The 12469-nt window shown below is 47.7% G+C and overlaps 1 protein-coding gene across 5 annotated transcripts in view; it reads left to right on the top strand.

Annotated features, from left to right (window-relative positions):
• The window catches only part of CHD8 (chromodomain helicase DNA binding protein 8), a 371271-nt gene extending 359310 nt beyond the window's left edge, over window positions 1-11961 (top strand). For all 5 annotated transcript variants that reach the window (XM_063913512.1, XM_063913515.1, XM_063913511.1 and 2 more), the window contains exons 37-38: window positions 10323-10439; window positions 10829-11961. In XM_063913512.1, the coding sequence (XP_063769582.1) occupies window positions 10323-10439; window positions 10829-11233 (522 nt within the window). In that variant the 3' untranslated portion in view covers window positions 11234-11961. The remainder of the gene's footprint in view (window positions 1-10322; window positions 10440-10828) is intronic.
• The last annotated feature ends 508 nt before the right edge of the window (window positions 11962-12469 follow it).

Here is a 12469-nt window from a genome sequence, read left to right as displayed (position 1 = left end):
AGAAGCTGTACAACACAGCTAGTCCCCAGGAACAGAAGTCCTCCCCGGCCTCTACAAAAATCCACCGCATGTCGCTGGGGCTCCACAGGCGGAGCTAGGCCCGGTGGGGACACGCCTTCGTAAGTTCAGCCACAAGTGGGTTCACTCCCTGTTAGATCCCTGGGCAATAGAAATTGTATCGCAGGGATACAGGCTGGACTGTGAGAAGATGCCCCCTCACCGAGGACCCGGCGGGCTTCCCCCCAAGAGAGGGAGCCAGTGTTAACTGCAATTCGTAAATTGTATCTTCAACAGGTGGTGGTCAAGGGTCCCCTCCTTCAACAAGAGGGTGTTATTATTCGACCATGTTATAATCCCGAAACCAGACGGTTCGGTTAGACCCATATTGTATTAAAATTCCTGAACATATACCTGAAAAGGTTCAGGTTCAAGATGGAATCGCTAAGAGCGGTCATTGCAAGCCTGAAATGAATCGGGACATAAGGGATGCATACCTTCGTGTCCCCATTTATCCACCTCATCAGGCGTACCTCAGAATTGCGGTACGGAATTGTCATTACCAATTTCACCAAGGTAATGGCGGATATGATGGTGCTCCTGCGGAAGCAAGGTGTCACTATTATCACATACTTGGATGATCTCCTCATAAAAGCGAGATCAAGAGAGCAGTTGCTGGACAGCATATCACCTTCTCTGGAAGTGAAACGGCAACACGACTGGATTCTATATATTCCGAAGTCGCAGTTGGTTCCTACAGCTCATCTGCCTCGCCTAGGCATGATCCTAGACACAGACCAGAAGAGGGTTTATCTCCCGATAGAGAGAGCTCAGGAGCTCATGACACTGGTCAGGAATCCATTGAAACCAAAACAGGTGTCAGTGCATCACTGCACTCGAGTCCTGGGAAGGATGATGGCATCATACGAGGCCATCCCCTTCGGCTGGTTCCATGCAAGGACAATGGAACTTACTGGACAAGTGGTCCGGATCACATCTTCAGATGCATCGGTTAATCACCCTATCCCCCAGGGCCAGGGTGTCTCTCCTGTGGTGGCTGCGGAGTGCTCACCTTCTCGAGGGCCGCAGATTCGGCATTCAGGACTGGGTCCTGGTGACCACGGATGCAAGCCTCCGAGGGTGGGGGGCAGTTACACAGGTAAGAAAATTTTAAGGTTTGTGGTCAAGCCAACAGACTTGCCTTCACATCAATATCTTGGAACTAAGGGCCATATACAACGCCCTAAGTCAAGCGGAGTTCCTGCTTCGCGACCAACCGGTTCTGACCGCAGGGGCTCATGTAAACCGCCAGGGCGGCACAAGGAGCAGGGTGGCGAGGGTAGAAGCCACCAGAATTCTTCGCTGGGCGGAGAATCAAGTAAGCGCACTGTCAGCAGTGTTCATTCCGGGAGTGGACACGGCCTCCACCCGGGAAAGTGGTGACTTCATCAGGAAGTCTTCACGCAGTTTTGCAAATTGATGGAAACTGCCTCAGGTGGACTACATGGCGTCCCACCTCCATAAAAAGATAAAAAAGGTTTTACGCTGGGTCAAGGGACTCTCAGGCGATAGCTGTGGTCGCACTAGTAACACAGTGGGTGTTCCAGTCGGTCTATATATTCCCTCCTCTTCCTCTCAGACCCAAGGGCTGAGAATTGTAATAAACGGAGGAGTGTGAACAATATTCTTTGCTCCGGATTGGCCAAGAAGGACTCGGTACCCGGAACTGCAAGAAATGCTCTCAGAGGACCCATGGCCTCTGCCTCTCAGTCAGGACATGTTGCAACAGGGACCATGTCTGATCCAAGACTTACCACGGCTGCGTTGGACTGCATGGCGGTTGAACGCCGGATGCTAGCGGAAAAGGGCATTCCGGATGCAGTTATTCCTACGCTGATAAAGGCTAGGAAAGATGTGACAGCAAGACTTTTTCACTGTATATGGCGAAAATAGGTTGCTTGGTGTGTGGTCGGGAAGGCCCTACAGAGGAATTCCAGGGGGGTCGATTCCTGCACTTCCTACAGTCAGGAGTGACTATGGGCCTAAAACTAGGATCCATAAAGGCCAAGATTTCGGCCCTATCCCTTTTTCTCTCAAAAAGAACTGGCTTCACTGCCTGAAGTTCGGACGTTGTTACAGGGGTGCTGCATATTCAGCCCCTTTTGTGCCTCCAGTGGCACCTTGGGATCTTAACGTGTGTTGGATTCCTAAAATCCCACTGGTTTGAGCCACTTAAGACCGTGGAGCTAAAATATCTCACGTGGAAAGTGGTCATGCTTTTGGCCTTAGCTTGGACTAGGCGTGTGTCAGAATTGGCGGCTTTGTCATGTAAAAGCCCATATCTGATCTTCCATATGGAAAGGGCAGAATGGAGGACTCGTCCCCAATTTCTCCCTAAGGTGGTATCATCGTTTCATTTGAACCAACCTATTGTGGTGCCTGCGGCTACTAGAGACTTGGAGGATTCCAAGTTGCTGGACGTAGTCCGGGCCCTGAAACTTTGTTTCCAGGACGGCTAGAGTCAGAAAAACTGACTCGCTATTTATCCTGCATGCACCCAACAAGCTGGGTGCTCCTGCTTCAAAGCAGACTATTGCTCGCTGGATCTGTAGCACGATTCAGCTTGCACATTCTGCGGCTGGACTGCCGCATCCTAAATTAGTAAAAGCCCATTCCACGAGGAAGGTGGGCTCTTCTTGGGCGGCTGCCCGAGGGGTCTCTGCTTTACAACTTTGCCGAGCTGCTACCTGGTCGGGATCAAACACGTTGGCAAAATTCTACAAGTTTGATACCCTGGCTGAGGAGGACCTTGAGTTTGCTCATTCGGTGCTGCAGAGTCATCCGCACTCTCCCGCCCGTTTGGGAGCTTTGGTATAATCCCCATGGTCCTTACGGAGTACCCAGCATCCACTAGGACGTCGGAGAAAATAAGAATTTACTCACCGGTAATTCTATTTCTCGTAGTCCGTAGTGGATGCTGGGAGCCCGTCCCAAGTGCGGACTCTCTGCAATACATGTATATAGTTATTGCTTAACTAAAGGGTTATTGTATGAGCCATCTGTTGAGAGAGGCTCCGTTATTGTTCATACTGTTAACTGGGTATAGTTATCACGAGTTGTACGGTGTGATTGGTGTGGCTGGTATGAGTCTTACCCTGGATTCCAAATCCTTTCCTAGTAATGTCAGCTCTTCCGGGCACAGTTTCCCTAACTGAGGTCTGGAGGAGGGGCATAGAGGGAGGAGCCAGTGCACACCAGATATAGTACCTAATCTTTCTTTTAAGAGTGCCCAGTCTCCTGCGGAGCCCGTCTATACCCCCATGGTCCTTACGGAGTACCCAGCATCCACTACGGGTTACGAGAAATAGAATTACCGGTGAGTAAATTCTTATTTTCAGACGTTGCCGTTTGGGCTTTCCATGGCCCCGAGGATTTTCACCAAGGTAATGGCGGAAATGATGGTGCTCCTGCGCAAGCAGGGTGTCACAATTATCCCGTACTTGGACGATCCCCTAATAAAAGCGAGATCAAGAGAGCAGTTGCTGAACAGAGTATCACTTTCCCTGAAGGTGTTGCAACAGCACGGCTGGATTCTCAATATCCCGAAGTCACGGTTGGTTCCAACGACTCGTTTGCCTTTCTTAGGCATGATTCTGGATACAGACCAGAAAAGGGTTTATCTTCTGATGGAAAAGGCCCAAGAACTCATGAATTTGATCAGGGACCTATTGAAGCCAAAAAGGGTGTCGGTGCATCATTGCACTCGAGTTCTGGGAAAGATGGTGGCGTCTTACGAGGCCATTCCATTCGGTAGGTTCCATGCGAGGACTTTTCAATGGGACCTTCTGGACAAGTGGTCTGGGTCACATCTACAGATTAATCAGATGATCACCCTGTCCCCCAGGGCAAGGGTATCTCTCCTGTGGTGGCTGCAGAGTGCTCACCTTCTAGAGGGTCGCAGGTTCGGCATTCAGGACTGGGTTCTGGTAACCACGGACGCGAGCCTCCGAGGTTGGGGAGCAGTCACATAGGGAAGAAACTTCCAAGGTCTATGGTCAAGCCAGGAGGCTGGTCTTCACATCAACGTACTGGAGTTGAGGGCCATATACAACGGCCTTCGTCAAGCAGAGAATTTTCTTTGCGACCTACCGGTTCTGATTCAGTCAGACAACATCACCGCAGTGGCTCATGTAAACCACCAAGGCGGAACAAAGAGCAGAGTGGCAATGGCAGAATCCACCAGGATTCTTCTCTGGGCGGAAAATCATGTAAGCGCTCTGACAGAGGTCTTCATTCCGGGAGTGGACAACTGGGAAGCAGACTTCCTCAGCAGACACGATCTACATCCAGGAGAGTGGGGACTTCATCAGGAAGTCTTCGCAGAGATTGCAAGTCAGTGGGGACTGCCTCAGATAGACATGATGGCGTCACGCATCAACAAGAAACTACCGAGGTATTGCGCCAGGTCAAGGGACCCTCAGGCGGTGGCAGTAGACGCCCTGGTGACACCGTGGGTGTTCCAGTCGGTCTATGTGTTTCCTCCTCTTCCTCTCATCTCCAAGATATTGAGAATCATAAGACGAAGAGGAGTACAGACAATTCTCATCGTTCCAGATTGGCCGCGAAGGGCCTGGTATCCGGATCTGCAGGAAATGCTCACAGAAGATCCGTGGCCTCTTCCTCTCAGAGAGGACCTGTTACAACAGGGGCCCTGTCTATTCCAAGACTTACCGCGGCTGCGTTTGACAGCATGGCGGTTGAACGCCGGATCCTAGCGGAAAAGGGCATTCCGAATGAGGTCATTCCTACTCTGATAAAGGCTAGGAAGGACGTGACAGCAAAACATTATCACCGTATATGGCGGAAGTATGTATCTTGGTGTGAGTCCAGGAATGCTCCTCCGGAAGAATTCCATCTGGGCCGTTTCCTTCACTTCCTACAGACTGGAGTGAATTTGGGCCTAAAATTAGTCTCCATTAAGGTTCAGATTTCTGCCCTATCCATTTTCTTTCAGAAGGAATTGGCTTCTCTCCCAGAAGTACAGACTTTGAAGGGAGTGCTGCATATACAGCCTCCTTTTGTACCTCCAGGGGCGCCCTGGGACCTTAACGTGGTGTTGCGGTTCCTTAAGTCTCACTGGTTTAAACCACTTAAAACGGTGGAATTAAATTATCTCACTTGGAAAGTGGTCATGTTGTTGGCCTTGGCATCGGCAAGACGAGTGTCCGAGTTGGCGGCTTTATCTCACAAAAGCCCGTATCTGATTTTCCATGTGGGTAGAGCGGAGTTGCGGACTCGTCCTCAATTTTTGCCCAAGGTGGTTTCATCTTTTCATATGAACCAACCTATTGTGGTGCCTGTGGCTACGTTGGACTTGGAGGATCCCGAGTCCCTTGATGTGGTCAGGGCATTGAAAATTTATGTGGCCAGAACGGCTCGGGTTAGGAAAACAGAGGCACCGTTTGTCCTGTATGCAGCCGACAAGGTTGGCGCTCCTGCTTCGAAGCAGACTATTGCTCGCTGGATCTGTAACACGATTCAGCAGGCTCATTCTACGGCTGGATTGCCGTTACCAGATTCTGTAAGGCCCATTCCACTAGGAAGGTGGGCTCTTCTTGGGCGGCTGCCCGAGGGGTCTCGGCATTACAGCTGTGCAGAGCTGCTACTTGGTCGCGTTCAAACACCTTTGCAAAGTTCTACAAGTTTGATACCCTGGCTGATGAGGACCTCATGTTTGCTCAATCGGTGCTGCAGAGTCATCCGCACTCTCCCGCCCGTTTTGGAGCTTTGGTATAATCCCCATGGTCCTTACGGAGTCCCCAGCATCCTCTAGGACGTAAGAGAAAATAAGATTTTAAACCTACGGGTAAATCTTTTTCTCCTAGTCCGTAGAGGATGCTGGGCGCCCGTCCCAGTGCGGACTACATCTGCAAGACTTGTATATAGTTTTTGCTTACATAAGGGTTATGTTACAGTTTTGATCAGTCTCTGGCTGATGCTGTTTTGTTTCATACTGTTAACTGGTTCATATATTCCAGGTTATACGGTGTGGATGGTGTGGGCTGGTATGAATCTTGCCCTTAGATTAACAAAAATCCTTTCCTCGTACTGTCCGTCTCCTCTGGGCACAGTTTCTCTAACTGAGGTCTGGAGGAGGTGCATAGAGGGAGGAGCCAGTGCGCACCAATATCTAAAGTTCTTTTTAGTGCCCATGTCTCCCGCGAAGCCCGTCTATTCCCCATGGTCCTTACGGAGTCCCCAGCATCCTCTACTGACTAGGAGAAAAAGATTTACAGGTAGGTTTAAAATCTTATTTTTTTTCTTTTCAAACAGAGTGTGATTGCTATCTAATATACTGTACTTGCTACAATGCCATGTTTTTAAAATGTGACATTAATTGATACTGTGGCAGTTTTACTATATTTCTTAATAGGCAATGTAATTTTATGTGTGTTTTTATGGTGTACACCGATTAGTGTCTGTTTCAATTTAATTTAAAATATATCTTATTCCAGTGCGCTGTGACTGTTCTGTCTTTTCTTGTTGTTCTTTCTGAGGGCTTACTATCCCTTATGTCAACAGCAGCAAAGGAATAAAAACGAGTATTAGTAGATCAGTCGTCTGGACTTTTTGGTCTCTTTATTCTGTGCTAAACAGGCCTGGGCTACCAGATGTCTAGCCACTAAGTCTGACTTCAAACCCTTTCCTGATGGAGCGGGGATCCCTGGGTAGGAGACTGACTTCTCCAGTTCCTTTAGTCATACCACCACAGACCCCTGTGTGCAAGAAGTGGTGTCTCACTGGTACGATCTCACATTCCTGAGGCGTGTCTTCCCTCCCCTCCCCCCCATCAGTTATCTTGTACATGCCCTCCAACTGACCCGATCAAAGCCTTGGTCCTCCAGAAGGCCATTTAGTCTCTGTTGCACTCAGAGGTGGCAATCCCTGTCCCTTTGGCACATCAAGGGATGGGTTTTTACTCTACCCTTTTCTTGGTGCAGAAACCCAATGGGTCTCAACAACCTATTCTCAATCTCAAGTCACTGAACAGATTTATCAGAGTGCCCAGGTTTCGTATGGAAACCCTCTGCTCTATTGTCCTAGCAATGGAGCCTTGGTACTTTTGTGGTGTCTTTGGACGGTCAAGATGCTTACCTGCATGTGCCCATAGCGCCCTCTCATCAATGGTCTCTCTGGTTTTCTGTCCTCCAGCAACATTTAATTTTGGGCACTGCCCTTTTGGCCTTTCTACAGTTCCTCAGGTCTCTATCAAAATCATGGCTGTTATGGCCGCCCAGCTTTGTCGTGAGGGGTTCAGAATACTCCCATACCTAGATGACCTGCTGATTCTGGCACATTCTTTAGAGGTCCTTCCCCGCATCTTCAGATGATCACTGCCTTCATGCAAACACACAGCTGGGTCATCAACTGGAAAAAGTCCTTCCTGACTCCTTCCCAACGGATGTTGCATCTGGGAGCTTTCCTGAATTATCAGGTACAAAGGATTTTCCTACCAGCAGACAAAATTTCCACACTGCAGACGAGAGTACACAAGTTACTGCACAGTCGCCATTTACTCAGCCGTGCAGGTCCTGGGGTCCATGGTCTCCTCTTTTTGACATGGTGGAATACGCCCAGTTCTACTCCAGGTCCCTTCAACATCTGATACTCTCCATGTGGAATGGACAACATCATCTGATCAGGTCCCAGATGATGGTCCTCTCTCCAAAATTTCACCTGTCTCTCGTGATGGCTACAGACCTCCCACTTGGACAAGGGTCGCACCTGTTGGATTCTGGAATGTGTGCTTCTTTCCACAGATGCCAGCCTCTGTGGGTGGGGTGCAGTATCCGGCCAACACTCTTATCGAGGCCATTGGACTCCCACTAAGAGTTTCTTGTCAATCAACATGCTAGAACTTCGAGCTGTACAGAGCTCTTACTCTGGCTCAGGTTGTGGTGGCCTACCTCAATAACCAGGGGGGCACTCGCAGTTTGTTGGCGATGCAGAAAGTGGCGCACATTCTCAGATGGGGTTCGGTATGGATGACCGCCGGACGGGATGCCAACTGTCAAAATACCAACGCTGGCATCCCGAAGTTTGTAATCCAGACAGAGGTGAGTTTACTTTGCTAACCCCTGTTCCCTAACCCTCCCTTCCCGCATCCTAACCCTAACCTCCCCCCTTGGTGCCTAAACCTAAGAAGTCTTCCAGATCCTGGTGGACAAATAGGGCCCACTGGACGTGGACCTCATGTCATCATGACACTACCACAAAGTTCCTGTGTACAGGTTCTAGGACAAGAGACCCCAAAGCAGCCTTTGTGGACGTTCTGGCAGGGAGGTGGACCTTTCATCTGGCGTACCTCTTCCCTCCGGTTTCCCTCCTTCCAGGGTTCTGCGCAAATTCAAACATGGAGGCACAGTTTGGTTGATAGCGCTGGCCAGGCCCAGGCACCATTGGTTCACTGATCTCCAGAGTCTCTCCGTAGACACTCCCATTTCCCTGTTTCAGACCTCTTGTCTCGGGGTCCCTTTCTGCACCCACACCTAGTTCGTCTGTCTTTGACTGCGCGGCTCTTGAGTCATCCCTCCAAAGATCCAAAGGTTTCACCAACTCTATGATTCAAATGATGCTCAGGGCGTGCAAGCCTGCCTCAGCCCATATGTATTACCAAGTTTGGCATGCTTACTTCCAGTGGTGTGCTGCAAGAAGCTATGACCCTCTGGGTTTTCTGGTTTCCAGGGTACTTGCCTTTCTCCAAGCTGGATTGGATCTCAAACTCCGCCTGGCATCCCTGGAAGTGCATGTCTCTGCTCTGTCAGTCTGGTTCTATCGAAGAATTGCTCTGCTGCCTGATTTTCGAAACTTCTTCCAGGGAGTTCATCGCATTCAACCTACCTTTGTCCCTCCAGTGGCTCCGCTTGAACCTTTGGCCTTGGTGGACTTCAAGTGGCTGACTGCGAAAACACTGTTTCTTCTGGCCGTTGCCTTTGTCCGTAGGGTGTCGGAATTAGGGACGCTCTCCTGTCGCCCCTCCTTTCTGATCTTTCATCCGCACAGGGCTGGGCCGGTTGCCTTCCCTAGGTGGTATCTAAATTCCACCTTAACAAGGATATTGTAATTCCGGCCTTACATTCCCCGGACCTCTCAGTGGGGGAAGCCTCCTTTTATGTGGTCTGTGCTCTTCGGATTTACATGTGTCATACCAGCTTCATCAGGAAATGGATTCCCTCTTTGTCCTCTATGGTTTCCACAAGAGGGGCTGGCCAACTAACAGACAGACTCTGGCTAGATGGCTTCGCATGACTATCTCACAGGCATACATGCGCAGGCTGATCTCCCTGTGCCGGAGTCTCTGCCCATTCTACTCACTCTGTGGGTTCTTTGTGTTTAACATCTGTGCTAGGCGGCCACGTGGTCTTCTGTTCGCACAGTTCTTAGGATTTATGCCTTTGGTAGAGTTGTGGTAGACTCACCATAGTTAACTCTTTTTCTTTGAGGTCCATAGGAACCACAGGGCGCCCACCCTGACGCACCTGGCTTCTATGGGGTTCTTCTCGTGGTCACTGGTTCCCTTCTCTGTTGTGTGAGTGTTTATCTTGTGTGTACCAGTCTTCCTTCTCTCCTATCCTTCTCCTTCCTTGGTTCACAAAACTGGCTAGCCTTTGCTGTGGGTAGGGTATAGGGGAGGAGGGACCAGTGCATCCTGGGAGCTGAAAAGCTTTAATTGTTTGGTGCCCGGTCCTCCCCATCCACCTATACCCCAAGGTATTCCCTGTGGATCCTTTGGACCTCAAAGTTAAATATGAAAAGTATACCATAACTCTTATTTTTCATTTGGGTTGATCTGCTAAAGAAACAGAACATCATGAACTCTTTCCAAAATGGAAACATACACAATTTTTTTATGTTTGAGCATGTGGCTAGCAGTATTTTCCTGATAACTAAGACATACAAATTTTGTTTTATTTTGCCTGATAGGTATAATATATCCCCGGGCATGAAGTGATGTTGACATGACAGCTATAAATAATTGAACTATTTTGTTTCTTGTTCTTTGGTTGCTGTAGTTTACCTTGAATATTACATGGCAGTATTTTCAGAAAGGGATAAAATGCTGACTATACTTATGAAGTAGAACTTGGCAGGAAACGTGAACAAGAGATGATCATTTAAATTTTTCATTTTAAATTTTTCACCTGTGCTTACTAATAATGTATTGCACTACTCTCTTCTTAGAACGCTTTTGGGTAGGATTGGTCTAAACCAGCAACAAGAGTCGTTGCAAAGGCACATGTTTATCTCTTCCTTTTTGTACACAGTATATGGAGGACCGTAGGAAGCGCAAGAAACACCGGAGTAAGAAATCAAGATCATCTGCGGTGGCACTTGGAGTTGCGGGTGCTGTGCCGACTTCTCATCATCACAATGGGAAAAAGGTGAGATAAATGATATGAACAACACAGTATGATTGGTTGAGTTAACTTTGTTTAATTTAGGAAGCCTGGGGGCTTATTAACTAAATGGTGGCTTCTCAAAGCTGACTATTGTCTACATTTTTGCTTTCAGTATATAAAACTGTAATACTAGTTAGTGAAAATTCCTGTATGTTGTTAAATTCAGTGGGTAAAAACGTCATCAATCAGCCTCCGAATGTTTGACGTCTTAGGTTTGTTTATATTATGATGTTTTAGGCCTTAGGTGGTTATATATAGAATATTATCCTATTTTTATTTATTTTTGGGGATGTTTCTGAGCTTTAAAACAGAATGCCGAATGTTTGTTTTTCAAACGCTCATCTAACATTGTATTTCCTCTCTCTTTTCAGTCTTCTCTACAAGAGAACACATTTGATAATCAACACCTCCCCACATCAGCGAAGAAAAGAAAGAAACGTCCTCCCTCCAAGATAATAATGCCATCTACGTTACACGGAGCTGGGGACACTTGTCACACCTTATCCCGGGACCCTAGACCGGAGCCCAGTACAAATCCTCTGCGGGCTGTGTATGGGGCAGCAGGAGGAGGAATACTGCACCAAACAGGACTTGGTGGGATTGGATTACCACGTTTCCACCCTCTGCATGCAGCGTCTGCAAGTAGAATTCAAGGACCTACATTTGGTGATGAATTGCAGGGATATGAGCCCCCACAACAACACTTCTCTCTGCTTGATGACCCCATGATGCCAGCAAATTCTTCCTCCAGTGATGATGACTTAGACAGACCCTGATAGGACCCTTCCCCTAGTGGGAGCCAAGAACAACTCACGGAGAAGCAGGGCCAAACCCCCCCTATGTAGAGACTAAGTTACCGCCTTCTCACCAGTAGCCTGTTTTTTGGGGGATTTTATTTTTGTTTTTTTTTTCCCCCTCCCAATTTTCAGGACTCCATGACTCTTTCCAGCCCCAAGTCCAAGGATCCTCCGCGGCAGGATTCACGCTGGATCAGAAAGGACAAATGAATGAGGTTTTGCCTTTTTTTTTTTTTTTTTTTTAATTTAATATTATTAACTCTATATTGCTGGAAGGGGCCTTGTACCACACTAGCACAGGACAGGTTCTAGGACATTAAGAAGTCTTACAGTGCAATAAGGCACTTCAGGATCTGGGTGACAAGGTCCCTATCCCACTTGGGGTTCTCCACTATTCACCCAGCTCTGATGTGCATTACTCTCATAGGTCACTGTTATGGGTGTAACGTTATTGGAAGTGTTGCAGTAAGAATACAGCAACCTGTTAACTTGCACAGAACATGAAATCGTTGAAAGCAGAGTTACGCCTGTTCAATGAGGGAGGGAATGGGCACTTTGTGTGTACATGTGGGACCTGACACTGAGGAGCTGAAGCTGCATTTTGTAGGATGCAGGGGGTGCTACCAGCCTTCACTTTCCCTCCTCAGTCATCCATGAGAAATCAATAAATTCCTTGATTTAATATAATGTCTTTTCGACTTGAAGAATGTGTACGATGTGTTTATTTTATCTGTTAATATATTATCACTACAAAAATGACTTCTTGTAGATATAAAAACTTACTGCACGACCTTTGTTTTACCCTGTCTACGCTATTGCATGCTCCTGGCTTCAATTTTTAAAAGGCCAAGAGTTGCTGAAATGGGTACCACCATTCCTCATCCGTGTATTTTGCTCAATCTGCGCTTTAATTCAGCTTTTTAAACACACCATTATTGGTATATGGAAAAAGCAAAGGTACCTCGAGTTCATCCGTTACACTAATGCGATTTTTTCACACCTAGCAATTTCCATGTGATCTTAATTTAAAAAAAAGACACCAGATAATAGCAGTGTTACACTTTTTCAATAAAAACAAACAATGTACATTGCCCCTGTCAGAAGCATGCACAATTGGGAGGGAGCTGAATATGAAATGACAAATTTCCCTTTACAGATTTTCATAGGAATGCATGATTATATTGGTGATTAAGAAATGGGTACGTGTAGTGTTGA

Source organism: Pseudophryne corroboree, chromosome 1 (assembly GCF_028390025.1).
Source record: "Pseudophryne corroboree isolate aPseCor3 chromosome 1, aPseCor3.hap2, whole genome shotgun sequence".
NCBI lineage: Eukaryota > Metazoa > Chordata > Amphibia > Anura > Myobatrachidae > Pseudophryne > Pseudophryne corroboree.
Note: the sequence above shows the minus strand (reverse complement) of the source record. Positions and strands in the feature narration are given on the sequence as shown.